This window comes from Phascolarctos cinereus, unplaced genomic scaffold, assembly GCF_003287225.1.
Source record: "Phascolarctos cinereus isolate Bilbo 61053 unplaced genomic scaffold, phaCin_HiC Scaffold_5;HRSCAF=322, whole genome shotgun sequence".
NCBI classification, from domain to species: Eukaryota; Metazoa; Chordata; class Mammalia; order Diprotodontia; family Phascolarctidae; genus Phascolarctos; species Phascolarctos cinereus.
Genome location: NW_027555958.1, coordinates 109,961,244 through 109,986,485, shown reverse-complemented (window position 1 = coordinate 109,986,485; position 25,242 = coordinate 109,961,244). Strand labels below are relative to the sequence as shown.

The 25,242-nt window shown below is 38.2% G+C and overlaps 2 protein-coding genes across 2 annotated transcripts; both read right to left on the bottom strand.

Moving 5' to 3' along the window:
• Positions 1 to 4,714: 4,714 nt before the first annotated feature.
• LOC110198269 (splicing factor 3B subunit 5) lies at positions 4,715 to 5,459 on the bottom strand. Its single transcript, XM_020972463.2, has one exon. The coding sequence runs from the start codon at positions 5,303 to 5,305 to the stop codon at positions 5,045 to 5,047; it is 261 nt and encodes an 86-aa protein (XP_020828122.1). The 5' UTR covers positions 5,306 to 5,459; the 3' UTR covers positions 4,715 to 5,044.
• An 18,798-nt stretch (positions 5,460 to 24,257) lies between these two features.
• LOC110198270 (splicing factor 3B subunit 5) lies at positions 24,258 to 24,709 on the bottom strand. Its single transcript, XM_020972464.2, has one exon. It carries the CDS (start codon positions 24,612 to 24,614, stop codon positions 24,354 to 24,356), a length of 261 nt encoding a protein of 86 aa, XP_020828123.1. The 5' UTR covers positions 24,615 to 24,709; the 3' UTR covers positions 24,258 to 24,353.
• Positions 24,710 to 25,242: the final 533 nt, after the last annotated feature.

Here is a 25,242-nt window from a genome sequence, read left to right as displayed (position 1 = left end):
TCAAACATCTACTGGAGCTCTCTCTTGCCAAAAGAAGAGTAGCAAATAATTTTATTTGCCTCAGTTATAATTTCATTCTTCAAAAGGTAGAGAAATCTACAAGGGGAAATTCTATGCTGGATATGATTCTCACTAACAGGGAAGAAACTGGTTACTGAGGTGGAAGTAATGGCAATACTGGGAGTATGTGACGACTCTCTTCTAGAGTTTGTGATAGAGAGAAAATTCAAGCATAGCTTGATATGCACCCTCAATTTTGGGAAAGCAGATTTCAAAGAGTTCAGAAGAAATATAGGTAGGACTGAATGGAGTAAAAAACTTCAGAACAGGCAGAACAAGAAGAGAGTAATGCTCAAGGACAACATTTTGAAAACAAAAAGGGAACCAATAAATTCGAATGAGGAGGGCAATGGGATTTGTCTGAAGGCACTAATATGAATGCACAGGGAACTCACTAATCAACTCAGATTTAAAAGAAATGTACAGAAGATGGAAACATGACGGAGAACAAAGCAGAAGGAATTTGGCTTAACTAAATCAACTTAAGATGTTCTCAAATCCTTGAATATACTTCTTCTGCTTAACGGTTAAGTAAATCTTTTGTTAATGATTGAATGACCTACAAGACTCTCATTTAGTTCCAATATATAACATTAACCACTAGGGTAACATCTCATCTTATTCTTGTGGAGAAAATGAGATGTAGGTTAAAAAATAATACAATTAGATGGATTTAAAATTGATTGGACATACTCAAAGAACAGATATTCAATGTCACTATGGCAGGGGGTCTCCAGTGGAGTACCCAAGGGATCTTTGATTGGCCTTGTGCCGTTTAGCAATTTTATCAACGATGTGAATAAAGGCTTAAATGGCATGTACGCTCATTAGCTTTTCAGATGACATAAAGTTGGGATAACTAACACACTGAATGATAGGGTCATGACTCTAAAAACCTTGACAGTCTAGATCACAGGTGTCATACTCATGGTCCATGGGCCACATTTATGACTTTTTAAGTCAAGATGCTTCCTGTAGGGATCTGTTTCTATTTGAGTTAGATATCACTTGTCTATATCATTGGGCTAAAACTAATAAGATGAAATTCAGTAGGGATAAATGTAAAGTTTTATATGTGGATACAAAAAATCAACTTCACAAGTATGGGATGGGGGAGGTAAAGTTAGGTAGATGTTTTTCTGAAAAAGAGCTGGAGGTTTTAGTGGACTATAAGCTCAATATAAATTAGCAGTTTGATGAGGCAATAAGAAAGCTAATGAGATCTGGGGGTGGTTCATACCATCTCAAGAGATCCAGTTGTTAAAATTTCAGCAAGAGGATTTATACCTTGAAAAGTGGCAAATGCTATAACTCAGGGTTTGAGTTATTCTTTTGTTAATTGTCTAAGCTTAAGAAAGTGATAGAGAAAATATTAATAATGCAAATAAATTTTAAGGTGCATTATACACACATTTATTTTCTTGAGAGATAGTTTTTAAAACATTTACCACCAAATTTCTGCCTATAAGGTTCAATTGAAGGAGCTGGGATTGTTTAACACAGAGAAGAGAAAATTCAGGGAGAATATTAATGGTAGTTATCTTCAACTCTGTGAGGGGCTATCATATGTCATATTCTGCTTGGCTCCAGAGAGCAAAACCAGGAGCATTGGATAAAAGTTAGAGACAAATGAGGCTTGGTGTTAGGAAAAAAATCCTAACAATTCAAGCTCTTCAAAAGTGGAATGGAATGCCTCACAAGGCATTGAGTTCTTAATCTCTGAACAGCTTCAAGCATAGGCTGGTTTACTAGAAGGATAATGACACCCTTTACAGAAATACAGAAGTTAGGAAGATGAGTGGGTTTGGGAGAAAAGATAATGAGTTCTCTTTTGGACATGTTGAGTTTAAGTTGCTTAACTAAGTTCCACCAGCTCAAAAGGCCCAACAGCCAACTGGTGATTTGGGACTGGACCTTGAGTCAGAGACTAGGGATGGATATATAAATACATATACATATATATGTATATAGAAACACATACACACACACATACATCTCTGTTTCTAACCCTAACTCCATTTCTAACCCTAACTCTAACCCTTAGTAAGATTAGACAATGCAACTTTAATTGAATGATGAGATTAGAAACTAAATTGTAAAGTGAGTGAGAGGAAAGGAAAAAGCAAAGCAAAATTGGACAGTTTTTTCTTGGAGTTTATCTAGGAGAGATCTAGGATAATCTGGATAAAGTTTTTAGAAGAAATATAAATGATAAACAGCCATATTAAGAAAATGCTTAAATCTCCAATAACAATTGTAAATTGAAACAATTCTGAGGTTTCACTTTACATTCATCAAATCATCAAAGATATAAAAAGCCAGAACTAGCTAATGTTGGAGGGGCTATTGAAAGACAGACACACTAATACTAACATACTAACACTAATAACACGCTAATGTTGGTGGAGCTGTGAACTGCTCTAACTGTTCTAGAAAACAATTTGGAACTATGCTAGAAAAGCGACTAGATTATTCACCTTTGACCTCATGTTATTTATGGACTTACAGGAACTGGACCTGGGATTTAATTGACATAGAAATCTCTTGATGATTATCTACCAATGTAAGTGATCACCTTTTCTGCAGCTTAAGTCTTAGAAATTTGCTTAAAACCCTGGGAAGTTAAGTGACTCACCCACCAGTCATCTAACAAGTGTGTGTTAAAGACTGGACTTGAAGGCAACTGTCCTGATGCCAGCTCTTCCTCCACAAGCCAGACTGCTTCTCATCCTAGATATATAAATATGTGTGTGTGTATACATATCTATATCTACATAAGGTCCATATATATGTATATATGTGTGTGTGTGTGTGTGTGTGTATATATATATATATACATGTATGTATAAAAGATCTGACACATGCCAAAAACATTTCTAGCAGCACTTTATGTGTTGGCAAAAAAACAGAAACAAAGTGAGTACCTGTTCATGGGAAAGTGGCTGAATAAATTGTATTATATGGGAGTAATGGAATATTATTGTGCAATATGAAACAGTGAATAAAATTTAGTTAATTGGGAAGACTGATATGAACTGACTCAAGATGAAGTAAACAAGACCAAGAGAAACACACACACACACGTGTGTAAGTTCCTATATGTATAATCATGACAAATACATGAAAAATGTTAAATAATTTAACATGAGATATCAAAACTCTGATATGATCATGGTCAATATGTCATTTTTTTTGTTTGATGAAGATTCAATGCTTGTGGCACTGGTGGTGGGGAATTACTGGGAAACAAGTTTATAAAAAGCAACCATAAAATTTAACAGAAGAAATTAAGAGTTTTATACAAGTGTTGCATAAGAATGGTATAAAAATCCAGACAGTCATTTCTCCCAAGTTGGCAACAATCTATATTTAAAATGTTAATGGAGTATTTCTACTCTAGCGTCATTTGCTGACCTCCTGTTTGAAGAGAATAATGCTAACCTACACCAGTCAAAAAATTACTGACTCAAAGGATCTACTTATATTTTAATATTCATTTTCACATATTTGATATGAATTTTTAAAGGGCAACTTTTCCCCTCCCTTCAACTGTCTTTTAATCCAATATTAAAAGTAAATGTAAAACTGAAATGAAACATGCAGCATATTTCCTCCATTAGTTCCAATTCATCACTTTTATCCCAACTGCGCTTGAAGACCCTATGTCCAGGAACCTTCCTGACCCCCATAACATCCAGGAACTAGGTATTTTCAAATTCCTTGGCCCCAGAACCTTCCCTCTTCTTACAACCTTTGTGAAACTAAAGACAACTAAAGATAAAGGTGTGAACTTCCCAAGGCCTTGCTCAGCCACTCACCTTCCTTGATTTGCAATCTTTCCTCCTACCTCCAAAGTATATCTGCACCACTAATTTCGAATTAAGCATGTTATTTTGTATTACCTTTTTATGTATACATTTTCACTCTTAACTATGCCCCTTGAGGTCAGAGCCAACAGCTTTTACCTCTTTAAATTCCCTCTGGGTGCCATATATAGAACAGCAGAAATTTGCTGTCAATGATTTGTAAACAAATTCCCTTTAAGATAAAGCGGAAATGTGGGACTTGTGATCACTTCGCTGTTTATGTTCATTTGTGTCATCTAATTTGTCAAGATATACATCAGCTCTCTTGTAGACAGAAAGCCAACATTTCAAGGAAAGCAGATGACCAGAGGAAATGCCTCAGAAAGAGAAGAGGAGCAGCTGAAGAAATATGTGACAGAGAAAGGTGTTCTGTAGCAACCAATGACTTCATACTGTTGTTTGGACAACACTGGAGGCAGAATTCAATGCCAACAACAGTCACACTCCCAAGCTAGAAGATAAAATAAAGGAAATGGAAAGGTAAAACGTTGTAATGACACAGGACAACCTCCTTAAGAGGCCCTCCTGTCTTACTGGCCTCCAGAGGAAGCAGGACCATGTAGTGGTAAAAAGGCATGGGATTTAAAGTAATAAGACTTGGGTTCAAATTATGGTCTCAGTGTTCTCATATGTAAATGTGGGAGTGGGACTAGATGACCTCTAAGAAGCCTTTTCAAGTTTAAATCCCAGTAACTTCTGCTTTGGGGAAGTGCAAACCACTATGTGAGTCACCCATTTCCCATAGTCTCCCTCATTCCCACCAAACACACACTCTCTTACACCTTGGGTTTGCTCAGAAGATTTTAACTTTATGGGGAGGAAGTGAAAAACAAACACCAAAACCCAAACACAAGTTTCCAAGTTAATGTCCCTCTCCAGAGTCGCTGCCTGGGCATTCGCCGTCGCTGAGGACATCCCAAATTCACAGTCAGTGGGCCCTTCTTAAGGGAAGGACCGGCCCAGCAGAGGCACCGCGGCAGCAGTAGGATGACGCTGACCTTCCTCGGAGGTCAGAGACCGGCGCAGGCCGGGAAGGGCCCTAGGAGCGGGAAATCAGAGCGCACGTCTGCGTCGGGGGGCATGGCCGGAGGGCGCCGGGGACGGGCAGGCCCCGGGGCTCAGTTCTCCTCGGGCTTGTCGGCCGGGGGCCCGCAGGGCTGCAGCATCTTCTCCATCAGGTTGAAGCGCACGCGCGCCTTGCTCTCGTTCTCGGCGATGGCGAAGTAGTTGAGGAGGTCGAAGTGGCCCATGTAGGAGCAGTACGAGTCGCGGTGCTGGTTCACCAGCCATTCCCACTTGGTGGTGTCGGCGTGGCCCGTGCCGATGTATTTGGACTGCAGATGCTCCAGCTGGCTGTGGATGGTGTAGCGGTCCGTCATGGTGCCGAGGGCGCGCCCTGCGCTGCTCGCTAGTCCAGGCGGCGGCCGTCACACCTGTGGCGTTTCCCGGGTAGAGCTAGCTCCCGGAAGCCCGAAAGAGAGCGAAAGAGAAGTGGAAAGTACGCTAGAGAACCTCGGGCGTCGCAGGCGTTAGACGTCACAGATCTGATCGCTTTCCTAATTGGTCTTCCCGAAAACCGGATGCAGAAGCGGCGAGTTGTCTTTACTCATGGGAAATCTGCGGCATTAAAATCCTCTTCCAAACTACAAATCCCATCATGCTTGGTTGCGGGCGTGTAGCATTCTCTACTTCAATCATCCCTCCTCATTGCCCGTCTAAGGAGCGCAGCATGCTGGGACTTGTAGTCTGCGTAAGATCCGGGTTTAAAAAGCGGTGAATCTCAGCTGGCAAGATGTTTCTTGGGAGGGAGAAGGTTGGAGTTTAAACTTTGTACTTGTAGACCTGGGTAGGCGGTGGCTCAGTTACTGTGAGGTGAGCCCACAGTACCTGTACTTTTATTGAGTGACACCTCACATCTGACTCAGAGAAAGCAAAGGCGGGAACCTGAGCCATAAAATCCAATGTGAGACTCGAAAGGGACTTCGGACTTAAAGTCCGTAAACTTTTCTTTAAAAAATTCTGATAAGCTTTTAGAATGTAATGTTTCCTTCGTATTTTTATAGATTTTATATATATTTTACATATTTATTTATATATTTTAAAACATTTTTTGAAAGGGTCCATAGACGTTACCAGATCAACGGAGTGAATGACACAGAAAAAGTTAAGAAAATTTTTTTACAAAGCACTCAAGGTATCATTCAGCGTTTACTTGGAGAGCTTTGGTGAAGGAGAACCCTTTCCTGCCTTAGTTTTAAGGCGCTGTTAAGAACTTTTGATGATGTCATCAATACTTAGATTGTGGTAATTGGTAATTTACACCCAATATTCTTATTCTGGCCTCTGGAGCCCAGCAGAATAAAACTAATTCCTGTTTCTAGTAATGTCCTTTCTAAAAATCAGCATCTAATCAAGTACTGCTTAAATCTGATTTAGGCTAAATTTCTCTCCTTCCTTCAACCATCCCTCAGTGAATTTAAGGCTTTCACCACTCTTAATTTTTCCTCTGTATCAAAGGATTATAAATTAGTGCTGAAAGGGATTTTAGAGGTCCCCACTGCCTTATTTCACAAATGAAGAAACTGAGGCCCAGAGAGAGGTGTTAAATTTACACAGGTAGTAGGTAGCAAAGCCAAGATTCAAACCGAGGTCCTATAATTCTAAGATCAGCACTTTCTCTACTGCATTACAGTGGGACCTATACTCTCCAGCTTCTAGATGCTTATGATCACTCTTACAGTGAGAACATGCCTGCCCTTACAGATGTTCTAGTTTTTGTGTGACAGGGACAGAGGAGATAGCAATCATCTCACCTCCTTATTTCAGAAGTACACTGCCTGTCAATGCGGTGGAGCATTGTATATGTGTTTTTGGCTGCCATATCACAGTATTGATTCCTGTTGAACTTTCAGACAACTACATTCTCCAGCTTTTTCAGACAAGCTATTGGCTAGTCAGCTTGTCAGCATCTTCAGCTTGTCCTTGAGAAATCAAAATTTTTTAGGTTAAATGTAAGACTTTACATTTATCCCTATCAACTTAGTCCAGCTTGATACTCTGTCTTGATCTTCCTTTTCTAGTCCTGATTCTGCCATCCAGTGTATTAGTGTGTGTCTGAAAACCCACTCTTAGATGAGAACAAACCTGCCTTTTTTCCTTAGTTTCTTCCTCATTTGATTCTTCTATTGTCCTGGCACAAAAGTCAGACTTTTCTGGATCCCCTCCTGAGTGTGAGGAATCAGTACTCTTGATAGATGGACTGTGTTCCCACTTGCTGTTCCCTTCTTATATTTCAGTGAATTAACTAAATGCAAAAAAAAACCAAACCCAAGCCAACAAACTATTTATTACTTGCCTACTATGTACCAGGCACTTTGCTTGGTGCTGGGGATATACATGAAAAGTAAGATAATGTCTGCTCTCAAATTGCTTTAAGACAAGAGAGGAGCCAAGATGGCAGAGAGAAGCCAGGAAGCTGCCTGAGCTCTCTCCAGTTTCTCTCAGAAACAACTTTAAATCAAGCCTCTAAAAGAATTCTGGAGCAACAGAATCCACAAAAAAAGCAGAGTGAAACAATTTTCCAGGCCAAGATAACTTAGAAGGACTTCAAAAAATGTCTGTCTCACTCGGGTAAAAGGGAGTGGAGCCCAGCGTAGGCAGTGTCTAGAAAGCTCTTAGCCACAGCACAGATCAGCAACCAAAGCCCCACGGTGCTGACACAGCAGGCCAGCTATGACGCCCCGAGCCCCAAAGCAGCAGGCAAACTACCAGCCCCAGAACACAGGGCACAGCAGACATGAATTTTTGGGCCTCTCTAGTACAGTGGACAAGCTGCCAACCTCAGAGGTCCCGGCACAGAAAGCCAGGGCCCAGAACCCTGGCCCCCAATGTAAAAAGCTTGGAACAGTGCCCTCTATAACCCAGGAGCAGAGCTCAACTTTTAAAAATGAGCAAAAAAACAAAAAAGAGCCCTGACCATAGAAAACTACTATGGCGACAGGGAAGATCAAAACACAAACTCAGAAAAGGACAACAATGTCAAAATGCCTACATGCAAAACCTCAAAGGGGAATATTAATTGGTCTCAAGCCCAAGAAGTCCTCTTGGGGGAGCTTAAGAAGGATTTAAAAAATCAAGTAGGAGAGGTAGAAGAAAAATTGGGAAAAGAAGTAAGAGTGATGCAAGAGAATTGTGAAAAAAAAAGAGTCAATAGCTTGAAAAAGGAAGCACAAAAATTGACTGAAGAAAACAACTCCTTAAAAAATAGAACAGGCCAAATAGAAAAAACAAATCCACTGAAGAAAACAACTCCTTTAAAAGTAGAACTGGCTAAATGGAAAAAGAGGCACAAAAGCTAACTGAGGAAAATAATGCGTTAAAATTTAGAACTGGGCAAGTGGACGCTAATGACTTTATGACATCAAGAATTAGTTAAAATGAAAAGAATGAAAAAGTAGAAGAAAATGTAAAATACTTTGCTGGAAAAACAGCTGACCTGAGAAATAGATCCAGGAGAGATAATTTAAGAATTTCTGGACTACCTGAAAGCCATGATTAAAAAAAAAAAAAGCCTGGACAGCATCTTGAAGAAGTTACCAAGGCTGCTCTGATATCCTAAAACCAGAGGGTAAAATAGTCATTGAAAGAATCCAACAATTACCTCCTGAAAGAGATCTATAATGAAAACTTCAAGGAATATTATAGCAAATTCCAGAACTATCAGCTTAAGGAGAAAATCCTGCAAGCAGACAGAAAAATTCTGATGTCAAGGAGCCAAAGTCAGGATTACACAGGATTTAGTAGCTTCTCTATTAAAGGATTAGAGGGCTTGCAATATGATATTCTGGAAGGCAAAGGACCTTGAATTACAACCAAGAAACAACTACCCAGCAAAACTGAGCAAAATCTTTCAGGAGAAAAGATGGCCATTCAATGAAATTTGGGACTTTCAAACTTTTCTGATGAAAAGACCAGCGCTGAATAGAAAATTCCGTCTTCAAATATAAGACTCAAGCATAAAAAGGCAAATAGGAAAGAAAAAAACAAACATGGTATTCAATATGGTTAAACTGTTTACATCTCTACTAGGGCAGTTAGAAGGAGGATATTTAGAGGGCTGTGGGTATGAGTCGACTTTGATGTGATGATAAAAAAAAATTAAGGAGTTAAAAAAAAGAATTGTACTGGAAGAAGAGGAAAGTGGAAGGCAGAGTGGGGTAAATTATATCACATGAGTCATGAAAGAAGGGAGGGTGTGAGCATTGTTTGAACCATATGCTCATTGGATTTGTCTCAAAGAGGGAATAACACACATTAAGTTGGGTAAAGAAATCTATCTTACTGTATAGGGAAGTAGGAGGGGAAGGGGAAAAGAAAAGGGGAGGGCTGATAGAAGGGAGGGCAGATTGAGGGAGGCAGTGGTCAGATGCGAAACACTGGTGAAGAAGGACAGGGTAAAAGGAGAGAGAAAAATATAAATGGGGAAAATAGGGTGGAAGGAAATACATAGTAATCATAACTGTGAATGGGATAAACTCTCCCGTAAAACAGAAGTAGATAGCAAAGTGGATTAAAAACCAGAACCCTACAATATGTTGTTTACAAGAAACATTTGAAGCACACACACACACACACACACACAGAGTAAAGGTAAAAGGTTGGAGCAGAATATATTATGCTTCAGCTGAAGTAAAAAAAAAAAAGCAGGGGTGGCAATTTTGATCCCAGACAAAGCAAAAATCAATTTAATTAAAAGAGACAAGGAAGGAAAGTACATCTTGCTAAAAAGGTACCATAGACAATGAAATAATATCAATACTAAACATATGCACCAAGTGGTATGGCATCCACATTCTTAGAGGAGAAGTTAAGTGAGTTACAGGAAGAAATGGACAGCAAAATCTATACTAGTGGGGGAATTCAACCTCCCCCTATCAGGACTAGGTAAATCTAACCACAAAATAAACAAGAAAGAAGTTAAGGAGATAAATAGAATTTTAGAAAAGTTAGATATGATTGACCTCTAGAGAAAATGGGAATAGAAAGGAATATACCTTTTTCTCAGCAGTACAAGGAACCTACACAAAAACTGACCACATATTAGGATATAAAAATCTCACAGATTTTCTGCAGAAAGACGGAAATATTAAATGCATCTTTTTCAGATTGTGATGCAATAAAAATTACATATAACAAAGGGCCATGGAAGGATAGACTAAAAATATTTGGGAACTAAATCTAATCCTAAAGAATGAATGGGTCAAACAACAAATCATAGAAACAATAACTTCATCCAAGAGAATGACAATAATGAGACAACATACCAAAACTTATGGGATGCAGCAAAAGCAGTTCTTAGGGGAAGTTTTTTTTTAATCTCTAAATGCTTACATGAATAAAATAGAGAAAGAAAAGATCAATAAATTGGGCATGCAACTAAAAAAAGCTAGAAAGAGAACAAATTAAAGATCCCCAACTAAATACCAAATTCGAAATTCTGAAAATCAAAGGAGAGATTAATAAAATCAAAAGTAAGAAAATAATTGAATAAAAAAGGCTAAGAGCTGGTTTTATAAAAAAAACAATAAAATAGATAAACCTTTGGTTAATTTGATTTTTAAAAAGAAAGAAAACCAAATTATCAGTATCAAAAATAAAAAGGGTGAATTCACCACCAATGAAGAGGTAATTAAAGCAATAATTAGGAGCTATTTTGCCCAACAGTTATGCCAATAAATCTCACAATTTAAGTGAAATGGATGAATATTTACAAAAATGTAAATTGCCCAGATTAACAGAAGAGGAAATAAAATATTTAAATAACCCCATTTTAAAAAAGAAATTGAATAAGCCATCAATGAACTCCCAAAGAAAAAATCTCCAGGGCCACTTGGATTTGCAAGTGAATTCTATCAAACATTTAAAGAATAATTAATTCCAATACCATATTAACTATTTGGAAAAATAGGTGAAGAAGGAGTCCTACAAAATTCCTTTTATGACACAAATATGGTGCTGATACCTAAACCAGGAAGAGCCAAAACAGAGAAAAAAAATTGTAGACCAATTTCCCTAATGAATATTGATGCAAAAAAACCTAAATAAAATATTAGGAAAGAGATCACAGCAATCTATCACCAAGATAATACACTATGACCAGGAGGGATTTATACCAGGAATGCAGGGCTGGTTCAGTATTAGGAAAACTATTAGCATAATTGACCATATCAATAACAAAACCAACAGAAATTATATGATGATCTCAATAGATACAGAAAAAAACTTTTGACAAAATACAGCACCCATTCCTATTAAAAATACTAGAGAATATAGGAATAAATGGAACTTTCTTTAAATTGATAAGTAGTTTCTATCTAAAACCATCAGCAAGCATTGTCTGTAATGGGGATGTTAGAAGCCTTCCCAGTGAGATCAGGGATGAAACAAGGATGTCCATTATCACTACTATTATTCAGTATTGTACTAGAAATGTTAGCTTTAGCAGTAAGAGAAGAAAAAGAAATTGAAGGAATTAGAATAGGCAGTGAGGAAACAAATCTATCAATCTTTGCAGATGATATGATGGTATACATAGAGAATCATAGGGAATTAACCAAAAAGCTGATTGAAATAGCACAGTTGCAGGATATAAAATAAATCCACATAAATCATCAGCATTTCTACATTTTATCAACAAAGCTCAGCAGCAAGAGAGAGAAAGAGAAATTCTATTTAAAAAAACTATAGACAATATAGACTATTTGGAAGTCTACTTGCCAAGATAAACTCAAGAACTATATGAACACAATCACAAAACACTTTTTCACACAAATAAAGTCAGATCTAAACAATTGGAAAAATATAAATTGCTTATTGTTAGGCTGAGCTAACATAAAAATGATTACCTAAATTAATTTACTTATTCAGTGCCATGCCAATCAAACTATCAAAAATTATTTTATAGAACTAGAAAAAATAATAAAATTCATCTTGAAAAACAAAAGGTCAAGAATATCAAGGGAATTAATGAAAACAATGCAAAGGAAGGTGGCCTAGCCATACCAGATCTAAAACTATATTATAAAGGGGCAATCATCAAAACTATTTGGTGCTGGCTAAGAAATTGAGTGGTGGATCAGTAAAATAGATTAGGTATACAAGACACAGTAGTATATGACTATACAGACTTACTGTTTGATAAGCCCAAAGACTCCAACCTCAGGGATAAGAACTCACTATTTGACAAAAACTGCTGGGAAAACTGGAAGATAGTATGGCAGAAACTAGGCACAGACCTACATCTCGCACCATATACCAAGATAAGGTCAAAATGAGTACATGATTTAGACAAAAAGGGTGATACAATAAGCAAATTGGGAGAGCAAGGAATAGTTTACCTGTCAGATCTATGGAGAAGGGAAGAAGTTATGATCAGACAGGAGATAGAGAACATTATGAAATGCAAAATGGATAATTTTGATTAAATTAAAAAGGTTTTGCACAAACAAAAACAATGCAACCAAGATTAGAAGGAAAGCAGAAAGCTGGGAAACAATCTTTACAGCAGGTGTCTCTGATAAAAGCCTTATTTCTCAAACATATAGAGAACTGAGTCAAATTTACAAGAATACAAGTCATTCCCCAATTGATAAATGACCAAATGATATGAACAGTCACTTTTCAGATGAAAAAATTAAAGCTATCTAGAGTCATATGAAAAAAATGTTCTAACTCACTATTGATTAGAGGAATGCAAATTAAAACAACTCTGAGGTACCACATCACACCTATCAGATTGGCTAATATGACAGAAAAGGAAAATGGTAAATGCTAAGAGATGTGGGAAAATTGGGACACTAATGCATTGTTGGTAGAATTGTGAACTGATCTAACCATTCTGGAGAGCAACTGTGCCCAAAGGGCAATCAAACTGTGCATGACCTTTGATCTAGTAACACCACTACTAGGTCTGTATCCCAAAGAGATCATAAAAAAAGGGAAAAGGCCCTCCATGTACAAAAATATTTATAGCAGCTCTTTTTGTGGTGGCTAAGAATTGGAAATTGAGGGAATGCCTATCAGTTGGGAAGTGGCTGAACAAGCTGTGGTATTTGAATGTAATAGAATATTATTGTGCTATGAGAAATGATGAGCAGGCAGATTTCAGAAAAACCTGGAAAGACTTACATGAATTGATACTGAGGGAAGTAGCAGAACCAGGAGACCATTGTACATAGTAACAGGAACATTGTATGATGATTGACTATGATTGACTTAGCTCTTTTCAGCAATACAGTGGTCCAAGACAATTCAAAATAACTCATGAACAAAAATGCTATCCACATCCAGAGAATGTGAAGTCTGAATGCAGATTGAAACACTATTTTCACTTTTTTTTGGTGACTTTTCCCTTTTGTTCTGTTTCTTCTTTCACAATATGACTAATGTGGAAATATGTTTACATGATGGCACATGTATAGCCTTGCTGTTTTGGGGAGGGGAAATGGGAAGGAGGGATTGAGAAAAAATCTGGAACTCAAAATCTTATAAAAATTAATTGTTAAAAACTATCTTTACATGTAATTGGAAAAAATAGAATACTATTTACAAAAAGAAGAGTGCACTAAGACTTTGGGGAGACTATATACACACATGCATACATGCAGAATATCCATATATACACAGTATACATATATGTATATATAAATACATAGATGTGTGTGTACACATTTTACATACATTCCAAAGTCATAGAGAGAGAGAGCAATTGATTTTCTAACCCTTTCTGAGAGTAATAGTAATTTTGATTTAATTGCTGTTCCCTGAGCAAGAGGTGGGAAATGATTGAGAGGGGGCAGGGTAGAGTATGACAACAGGATATATGGCAACATGCCTGGGAAGAGTGGTTGTAAGCATGTTCTGGGGTTACTAAGTTTCTCAATATCATTCAGTGAGAAAGTGAAAAATCTACCTGTGTCCTGAGTGGTGAGTGTATTAAAGAAAGTGATAGTAAAAGTAGCAATAAAATCCAAGGAAGCAAACAAGGTTAGACTGGAACAAGTGATGAGAGGTATCATAGGCCAAAAGCATGTATAGATGCACTGGGTTAGTCTTGAAGAAGGGAGATAGATTACTTCTTAGAAATTGCTAGACAGAGAAAGAAAGGAAGCCCAATTGCTATAGAATCAGAAGAGGAGGATGAATGTTCAGATTCCAGAGGCATAAGGATTTTCTCCTTTGCCAAAATCCTGCTGGAGGTCAAGAATCTAGGAGGTGATTCTCTGTTTCCTTTCTTCTTCCTCATTTCTGAGAGGGTATATACTTGATTTGGGAGAAAGAAGGTGCAAAATATATTGGTTTCTTAAATTTGTTTACCTCTATGTTTACTTTGTCTCTTAATTTGGTAATCATGATAAACACTGATAAGCACATAATGTCAAGTAGAGATACTAACAATGAACACTACTTTAGGCAATAACATAGTGACAATCACATTACAGAGTGAATTTGGAATTCCATGGGACTCTCAGGTTTGGTCAAAAGAGAAAATCCCAAAAGGGAAAAAATACTAGACTAAAAATAAAAGAATTTCAATGAAGAAAAAATAAAGCAATCTTAAAATTTCAAAATGAAAATTTTAAAATAATTTTAATAAAATAAGAAGGATGAGAATTCTAGAGGGAAAACACATTAAATCTTTAACTTTTAAGAAGATAATTCCAGTAAAGGCAGAAAAAATGTTAATCAAAATTCATAAATTTAAACTTAAAAAGTATTTTTAAGTGAAATAAAGAAAGAATGTGAAGGGAAATATCTTTGAAACTCACAGAACTTAAAAAAAATTCCCATGAATGAGCCCCCATATGTTTGGTATAGGACCTCTTCACTCCAAAGGAACAGCTTCCTTATATGAGCATTAAGGGTAAAAGTAGATAGGTGGTCAGGAAGCTAATCAGAATGCAATCTCTGGATAAACCATTAGGTGATCTGAGGTTGAGTTACTAGTCCCAGGGCCTCTTCAGTCACACTCACATTCAAGAATTAAACATGATGGCAGTTCTCCATGGATCCCAACAGCAAACATCCTTCTGATGCCTTGTCTCAGGTTCTATCTTGCTTTACTTAATTTAGGGTGTAAAAGGATGAAGGTTATTGCAAAATACCTTAAAACTTCTAAATACACCTCATGCCTCTACCCCTATTAAGATCCTACCTCTTTCCTAACTTTACATGAAGCCCCCAAAATGACTACAGACTCATATTATGAATGAAAAAAAATAGAAATTACAACATTAAAACTCTTGAGTGGTTGAAAGCTACTGCCATGAAGGAGAGAAAATTCAACTTCTTCACAACCTAGTCTTTGGCTAGATATTCTCAAGCGCTCTCAGATGATTTTCTAAGGAAGCATTTTCAAGAATTTCACCTCCAAAGTCTATCAGGGAAAGGAAATTAATTGTTTTATCAGCATCTATTTCTGCTCCCAATACTAAAGTCATGTTACCAGAGGATGCAAACTGAACCTGTCTTGGTTTTCACCTATGGGGCTGGCACCATTCATTGTCCCACTTTAGTCTCTACTCAACACACAATCATGCAGTTATTTTGCTGCACTATGGCAGGTCTTTGGTGTACCCAATATACAGGGAGCTATGGCCTCACTAACAGCTCTGATGCTCCTGGACCTGACATCTGGATGTCCAGGAGTCACAGAAAGCAAAAAGAAATACAAAGCACTGTTACCTCTTTGTAAATTTCCACTAGAGTTTCATAACTGGCAAGGCAGCTCTGTCACTTAGCTATGTGAATTTGGGTAAGTCACCTACCATTTGCCTCAGTTTCCTTGTCTATAACAACAATGGGGTTGGACTAGATGGGCTCTAAGGTCCCTTCTAGTTCCAAGTTTATGATTTGGTCCTTTATGACATCAAGTCATTCCATCCCTACCCCTTATACACACACACACACACACACACACACACACACACACACACACACACTGTCCTTTAATGAAAATGAAGAAAAACATGGACAGACTTGCTAGAAATAATGAAAAACAAAATGAGCAGAACCAAGAGAATGTTGTATACAGTAATAGTAAGTGTTTTAAGAACAGCTTTGGGCAATTAATTCATTTTGACTATTATAAATAACTGAATTGGCTACAAGGACATATAAAGGAAGATGCATCTACATCCAGAGAAAGAACTGATAAATAGAAGTATATATAGAATGATTTTACACACAAACACACAATACACATATGTATATATGTATGTGTGCATGTGTATATACATATATATACATATATATATATGTATATATACATATATATATACATATATATATATATATATATATATATATATATATGTATATTTGTGTCTCGTAGTAGCCATGTCTAGGGCATGGGGAGGAGCGAAGGAAAAAAAGGGAAAAAAATTTACACAATAACTTTATTACATATTTAAAAGGAATAGCAAGCTGTACATAATAGATGTGTAGTTTCATATGCAATTTTTTTATTCTACTATGTTATGGAAACGCTTGTTTTATTTCATAAATTAAAAATAAAATGAATAAAAATTTTTAAAAGATAAGAAAATAAATGAGGAAATACTATTTTGCCACAACCAGGTGTTACATCTGAGCACCATACCAGTCTGATTTCCTTCTCTGTCTTGACAGTTGTGGGAATAATATTTCTATTTTTAGATATAATAATACTTCCTGGTATTATCTGTTCTTCCCTGAGTTGAGGAGAGTGCTTCTTAGTTCCAGAACATTTCTCAAAAATTTGGCCTCAGTACTTTAGTCAAAGACCCTGCATTAACACGTAGTCTCCAAAGGGAGAATTGTGGGATCAAGTAATAAGACAGAGGAGGTTGCTGATTTTGAATATATAGAAAGTGTAATGGCATATCTCCATTCACTACTCTTTCTCTCCTCTTCTCCTTTGACCCCCCTCATCATCCCCACCATCTTTTCATGGATCAGGCATTTGGGATTTTCTTTGCTTCCCACCTTCAGGTTGCTTAGGGATATAAATGGGTATAAGTTACTTGTTATATAATCAACCACACAGCTTTTTTGAAAATATATTGTTCACAATACAATTGGAAATAGAGTAGATGTCCATTGATTGAAGGATGGCTAAACAAATTGTGGTGAATTAATGTAATGGAATATTAGTAGGGCATAAGAAACAATGAATATAGAGGCAGCTAGGTGGCGCAGTGGATAGAGCACTGGCTCTGGAGTCAGGAGGACCTGAGTTCAAATGCGGCCTTAGACCAGACCTTTGATATGTACTAGCTATATGATCCTAGGCAAGTCACTTAACCCCAACTGCCTCACTTAAAAAAAAAAAGAAAAGAAAAAAGAAACAATGAATATGAATTCTTCAGAGAGCTCTGGGAAGACACATGAACTGATGCAGAGTAAAGGAGAAGCAGGAAAAGAATCTATACAGTAACTACAAAAATGGAAATAGAAATACTATGACAACAAAACTAAAACTGAACATTGCGTAATTTTAGAAAATCAAGCTTCGTATTGCATGATTTGAGAAAATGCGCCTTTAATCTTTTCTTGTGAAGGTAGAGGACTATGGATATAGACACTGTATATTTGTGTATGCTATTCAGTTGATGTATTGAATAGTTTTGTTAAATTGCTTTTTTTCTTTCTTTTTTCCATTCTTTATGGATTGGAGATGAGGAAGGGGCATTTTCAGAAAAGAAAATTATTAAAAAAAAAACAGGAGATGGTAATTATTTTTTTAAAAAAAGGGAAATATGTCTTACATTAAATTGAGTAGTATTACAGAATGCCTTAAGTGAATATGGAAATTAGAGTAAGATGAATGTGACTACAAGGATTTTGAGCATATTGGGCAGCTAGGTGACATAAATGAATGGAACTTTGGACTTAGAGTCAGGAAGATGAGTTCAAAGCCTGCCTTAGATAATTACTGGTTATGTAGCCATGGGAGAGTTACAGACTCTCAGTCTGTTTCCTCATCTGTAAAATGAGGGTAATTATAACACCTACCTTACAGGGTTATTGTGAGAATCAAATAAGAAATATTTACAAAGCATTTTGCAAACTATAAATGCTAGATGCTATTACTGCAAAAATATAATGAGTTAGGTTTGGTTTTTTTCCATTGGGGTAGCATTTCACTTGGATCTAATATGCAGGTTTGAAATTCAGTTTGTAAATCTTTAAGGAAAGACTACTCACAAACACCAAGATATCCAATAGTATACTTTGATTAGCAATTTGGCTTCAACTAAGGCACTACCTCAAAACACTGGGGATGAAATATCCAAAAAGCTTATAATGAACCCAGAAATAAGAGATGCTGTGGGACCATATGTACTTTCTATGGTCCCAGCAAGTCTTTCATAGTGAAGGCACATTCCATTTTCTCTAAAGAATTCAACTTCATAGTAACAGACCTTGTAATGAGAGTTTGCATTACAAACATGTTCAGAAGTTTTAATTGGATTAGCATAGCTTCTGTGAGTTATTAACCAAAAAGAACCCATGGGAAATAACTAGGACAATCTTTCATTGCTGAGCTAAAGCTCAGCTGAGCTCCCAGAACAGCCATAATTTTTAATATGGGCAGAGACTCCAAGGGGAAAAGAAAGGATAGAACTGATCTCCCTCCACCCCCAACTGGTATTTAATTAAATAGGTTGTTGCATTCAAAGTCTACTTGGAATAAAGCTTGACATTTACAGCTGATCTCACAAGAAAGGAGCAACTGCTTCACAGCTCGGTTCTACTTTTTAATTGGATTCCAGTAGATACAAAATTTCTCTAACTCCTATAGAAACTTAATCTGTCATATCATTTTTATACAACACATACAACATTAGCAAGGAATCTATTTTTTATTTATATCTTTCATTTTAACATTGACTTCATTTCTAAGTATATTCCCTTTCCCTCCCCTACCAGGGAAGTCATCCCTTGTAATAGAGAGCTAGCTACCCAGAAAAACTAACCAACACATGAACTGAGTCTCATAAGTACATTCAACATTTCACACCCATAGTTCCTCACCTCTATAAGGAAAGAAGAGAGGTTTCTTTTCTCATTTCTTCTTCAAAACTAAGCGTGGTCCTTGTAATTACACAATGTTCAGTTCTAGTTTTTGTTATTTCCATTTCCACTGTTGTGGTTGCTGTGTATAGTTTTCCTGTTGCTGCTTACTTCTTTCTGCACCAGTTCATATGTCTTCCTATACCTCTCTGAATTCTTCATGTTCATTGTTTCTTATGGTCCAATAATATTCTATTACATTCATCACCACAACTTGTTTAACCATCCCCCAGTGGAGGGACCCTGCTGTTTCTGGTTCTTCGCTACCACCAAAAAAATGCTGCTATTATTATTTTGGTCTATATGAGACTTTTCTGTCTTCACTTTCTTTGGTGCATATGTTCAGTAGTTTGATCTCTCAGTCATAGATTATGGGCATTTTAGTCATGGTTCATTGAGGGATGTAGCACAACTAACTAAATCTTGGAAGGACAGTGACTACAAGGAACATGGTTGCTGAAGGGCCTCCTGGGCCCGAATATTTCTAAATAAAAAGTTCTTAGTCCCTTTGTAAATGCCAACATGTTGTCAATGCTTTTTCATTCCATGTAATAATTAATATCTGTATGAAGTTTTGGGATAAAGCAGCAATACAACCTGGGTCATCTCAAGTCTACTTTTATAGAGAAAATGCTTTGCCTCTAATGTATCTCTTGATATGATGCCCTACTTTTAGATCTATACGTGGTATCCCAGTTGGACTAGATACCTGAAGTCTCAACTCTCAAATTATGTAATTCTGTGACTTGAAAGTGAATGAAAAAGTTATAGCCATTTTCATTCAATTCAACAAACATTTTTCAACACCTACCATGTGATGGATAAAGTACCAGTTACTCAGGATACAAAGATGTCACAATCCCTAGTCTCAAGGATTTTGTAATTTACTAAATACAACTTAAGATGTCGTACATGCACAGGAAGAATACAAAAGAGAGATGGGAGATTTGGGGACAGAAAGATTATGTTAATGTGACAGCAAGAGAAAAGTTTAATAGAGGAGCAGCTATGTGGCACAGTGTATAGAGCTCCAGCCTTGGAGTCAGGAGGACCTGAGTTCAAACTCATGTCTCAGACACTTGACACTTACTAGCTGTGTGACCCTGGGCAAGTCACTTAACCCCAATTGCCTCACGAATTTTAAAAAAAAAGTTTCAGAGAGGAATGGTACCTGGGTTAAGACTTGAAGAATTTCAACAGAGATATGAAGGGAGTCCATTTCAGGTATGGAGGTCACAGCAACATGTGTTAAGTGTACCCAGAGCACAAAGGTAGAAGAAGTCAAGGCATGACTAGGCAATAGCTATGAGGTGTTTGGTTAGTACAGACCTTATATAAAGTGAAGTAGAGGCAAGGTAGAAAATATAGATAGAAAACAGATTGTGCAGGTCCTTAAATGTCAAATTTTGTATTTTACCATATTGACAAAAGGTAGTTATTGATACTCTGACAAGAAGGTGGAATGTTCAGAACTGCACATTAGGAAGATGGTTTCATGTGAAGGTGGTACTGCTCAGGGCAAGAGACTAGGGGACAGAAACCAATTAGGAGGCTATTACAAAAGTCAAGTTAAGACATAATAAGGGCTTGAACCAAAGTGGTAGCATTGGGAAGTTAGGGATTTAGTGGCGAAATTGAGAAAGGTACAATTCATAAGACTTGGCTGTTCAGATATAAAAGTCGAGGAGAGGGAAGAACAAAATACGTCTTTAAATTATTGAGCTTGGGAAGCTATGAAGATGGAAATAGTGTGGTACAGTGGAGTGTGGTGACTGGGACTCAGAAAATACTTGGGTTTCAATCCTCCCTGACACTTCTGTGTGACTTTGGGCAGTAACATGAACATTAATAGAGCTTTTTGAAAATGATCCCATTTGAACTTTCCTTATCTGTAGAAAGGAGAGAATACCTGTACTATTTGCCTCAGAGGAGGCAGCATGGCATAGCGAGACTAGTTTAAAGTTGGAAAGACTTGAGTTCAAGTCCAATCTCTGTAACATTGGCAGTGTAACTTTGGGCAAGTACCTCTCAGTGATCCAGACAACTCTGTAACACTACAAATTGTCAGACATGTTTTCTGTGGGAATGATTGAGAGTAAAACTCTCCTTAAGTCAAGATGGGGGGGGGAGAAAATGAGCCCCATTATTGCACTACTATCCAAATATTATATATGTGCATGTGTGCATATATACACATTTGTCAGGATCTGTGAATTCATTTGTACAGAGAATTCCCAATGAATAAACTTTCTCTAACAATGCAGATCAGCAATGGGTCTGCAACTTGGAGTCTTAGAGTGGTACTCCAACCACTTGGGTAGAACTGCTACTCACATTGATAAAAATCACAGCCCCCGTTTAATTTGTTTCACAGGGTTGTTGTGAGGCTCAAAAGCACTTCATAAACCTTTAAGCCCTATATAAATTTCAGCTGCTATTATTAGGGAAGTTAGAAAGGGCAAATTTTAAAGAAGCATATTTTGTAACAAGTTCTGCTCAACACAAGGAGCTTCCTTTCCTTTTGTTACCATCTGAGAATGATGATCGAGGTTAGGAACAGAGAGGAAAAAAAGTCTCCCCTAGATACTTTTGGCTGAAGTAATTGTGACAGAAATGATGGGCAGTTATATAGCCAGAGTAAGGATTAACAGTTAGAGAGCCCATATGTTGCATCGGTAGACTCGTCTAGCAACTCTGAGGAAGTCACCCAGCATGGTGAGTGGATCCCATTTTGAGGATTGGCTAGTTTTTAATCTGAACTGTTGGAGGGAATACTCATTTCAATGGGATCACTCATCCAATGAGATACTGAAATAAAAATTTCAACACAAATAGGAATGAAAAAATTACTTGGCCACGAGTTGCTAGGTCTCCCACTATGTAGTCTAAGTGAGACAGACAACAAAGGTAATATTTTGTTGTTGTTGTTGTTTCAGTTGTGTCTGACTCGACAACACCCGATTCCGGGTTTTCTTGGCAAAGATACTGTAGTGTTTTGTCATTTCCTTCTCCAGTTCATTTTACAAATGAGGAACTGAGGCAAACAGGATTAAGTAACTTGCCCAGGGTCACACAACTTTTAACTGTCTGAGACCCAATTTGAATTCAAATCCTCCTGACTCCAGGGCCAGAGCTCTATCCACTGTACCACCTAGCAGCCAAAGGTCGTATATGTACATAATTTTTAATCTTGTGGCAATCCATTTTTCCATGATGTCAGGGATGGATTTTTAGAATGCATCCCAATAGAGTATTACTATTGGAAGATCATATTTCTTTCAGGTATTTGAGAGAATAAAGGGTGTGTAAGAACTTCTACTTATGCAAAATTAGCAAATCCTTTTATGATTCACCAATTTAAAGAAAAGCCCAAGACACTAAGAGATTATATAACTTGCTCTTGATCACATAGTCAGGATGTCAGGGGCAGAACTTAAATCCAAGTAGTCCCTGCTCCAAGGCCTTCCCTCTATCTTCCATGACTAGAAGCTTCTAAAAGCTATCTTATACTAACCAAAAAACCCACTGATCCAACTGAGTAATTTACATTTCAATTTCTATTCACTTTTCCAAGCTTAAATAAGATTCAGTTGTAAACATTTTTTGCTTGTTTTAATCCAATAAAGAATTTTTTTCCTGTAAAAGCAAAGCTATAACTGAATCCACTTAAAAGACACGCTCATTCTCATTCCTCCTTAGTTTCTTGTACAAAAAACCTTGAGTGCTGATTATGCTCTTTTGTGAGAGGTTGCTTTCTAATTTACTTGTATTCTGAAAATTCCACAATTGTTTTCCAATTTTTACTACCACCCCACCCCTTTTCTCCTTCTTGGGGCTTAAAATGCTAAAGACAGGCTATGAACCTGCCAGAGTCCAGTCCAAAACTCACTCCCCATGACTTGATCACTTTCTCCCGAGTTCCAACAAGATCACTGTCACTCATTTTAAAAAATTTATCTTTGCCTAACATATAAGGTAACCAGATTTTAAGCCCCTTTAGGTCAGGGCCCAAGAGTTTGGATCTACTAAGTACAGGTATTTAATGTTTGCTGAGATGATTTATAGCCAAACTCTTCCAGTGGGACCTCTGCTATTGCACTGCTATACATACTCATTTCTGTAGGTTACACCCATTAAAGAATCTTCTACTAATACAGATCATCAAGAGTCTTAAAGAGTAGCCTAAGCCACTAACAGAGTGGCCATAAGATATTAAATGACATTACTTGGGTTGAGTCCTGTCTCAGCTCATAATGGCTTTTTTGACGGCCACCATGAGCCGAAGCAGGATTCAAACCCTAGTTTTTCTTACCGAGGTTGGCTATTTACTATTCCATTCGCCTCCATTATCATCATCTAACATGTGCCAAGTTATATGCCAACTATCCTGTAAACACTGAGACAGAAAGCCAGCACCCCAAGGAGAGCAGCAAGTAAGATTCAGAGTAGGTTAAATAAAAAGTAGCAGGAAGACTTAAGGGTAATGAGATATAATTAGGAATTTAAAACTGCTGCTTGAAAGCGGCATAGGGCAGTAAAAAAAAGCAACGAATTGGAGTAAGATCTTGATTGAAATGGTGGTTCTACCTTGGCCATGTGACTTCTTCTCTAAGACTGAGTTTCTCAAACTAAAATGAGTCCGATGGATTAATGAGGAGTTCTTGACCGTTTCGGAGACAGGGACCACTTTGGCAGCCCAGGTGAAGTTTATGGACCCATTCTCAGTGTTTTCAAATGCACAAAATACATTAAGATGACAAAGGAAACCAATTATATTTAAATACAGATATCAAATTTACTTTAAACACAAAGTTCACAGACTCCAGGTTAAACAACACCAAACAACCTGGATTACGTGAGATCGAAAGTCTCTTCAAGCTCTAAATCCTTAAGTTTCCTAGGGGCTTTTTGGTCGTTAAAGGTCTCCTCCCCGCTTTTATCCATTACAGCTGTTCTGCCAAGGCACTGTACGATGGGTTAAACTTCAGTATGGGACTGGGGGGGAAGGGGGACGACACAAAACTCTTGTATGTCTTCTCAGTTCCTCCTCCCCCGCTCCAGAGCCGTTGCATCGGCACTGGTAGGGACCCACAGTCCCAGACCCTCGGCAAGAGTATGAGACTTCGGCTCCAATGGCCAGCCTGAGGTGCGGGGGCCATGAGTCTCTTCCCCTCGCGGGAAAAAACAGGCTCGAGTCCGGCGGGGCTCAGTGCTCGCGGTGCCCCCAGTTACCGACCACAGAACCGTTCATTCTCAGGAGGGAGGGCGGTGACTGCAGCCGAGGATGGGAGGGGGTCGGGCAGGCCCCGGGGCTCAGTTCTCCTCGGGCTTGTCGGCCGGGGGCCCGCAGGGCTGCAGCATCTTCTCCATCAGGTTGAAGCGCACGCGCGCCTTGCTCTCGTTCTCGGCGATGGCGAAGTAGTTGAGGAGGTCGAAGTGGCCCATGTAGGAGCAGTACGAGTCGCGGTGCTGGTTCACCAGCCATTCCCACTTGGTGGTGTCGGCGTGGCCCGTGCCGATGTATTTGGACTGCAGATGCTCCAGCTGGCTGTGGATGGTGTAGCGGTCCGTCATGGTGCCGAGGACGCGCCCTGTGCTGCTCGCTAGTCCAGGCGGCGGCCGTCACACCTGTAGCGTTTCCCGGGCAGAGCTCCGTTCCAAACACCAGAGAGAGCGTACCGAGATGCACGACGGGACTTCGGGGGTCGCACTCATTAGACGTCACGAGTAGGCAGCCTCCGCTTTTCCTTCCGGAAACCGGAAGCAGAAAAGGCTTCAGAGACTACGGTTCCCCCCGTACTTAGTGGGAGATGAGAAGCGGGGAGAGCAGGCGCATTGCATTCTGGGTTCCTTTACGGGATCTGGGCGGGAGCGCTGAATGCTGGGACTGTAGTCGACGTGAGATCCGGGTTTAAGGAGGGTCGCGTCTACGATGTCACAAGATTTGTTTCTTAATCCCGGATTGTAAAGTGCGTAAAGTGCGTTTTTTGTTTTTGTTTTGTTTTATGTGGGCTTTTGCACCTTTCGGTTAAAGTAAAAATTAGGGAACAAGAAACTTAAGGCTACTTACCCTGGACTGTTGTTTGGTGACACTTATGAGGTAGAGAAAGGAAAGAAAGGAAAAAGAAAAATTTGGAACCAGAAGTGCAGAATTGAAGGGACCTTGGAGGCTATTGGGACCATCTCCATTAAGACACATTTA

What these genes read in the sequence shown, in the direction of transcription:
- LOC110198270 (XM_020972464.2), bottom strand. Translation starts at nt 24,614, where the DNA reads ATGACGGACCGCTACACCATCCACAGCCAGCTGGAGCATCTGCAGTCC.
- LOC110198269 (XM_020972463.2), bottom strand. Translation starts at nt 5,305, where the DNA reads ATGACGGACCGCTACACCATCCACAGCCAGCTGGAGCATCTGCAGTCC.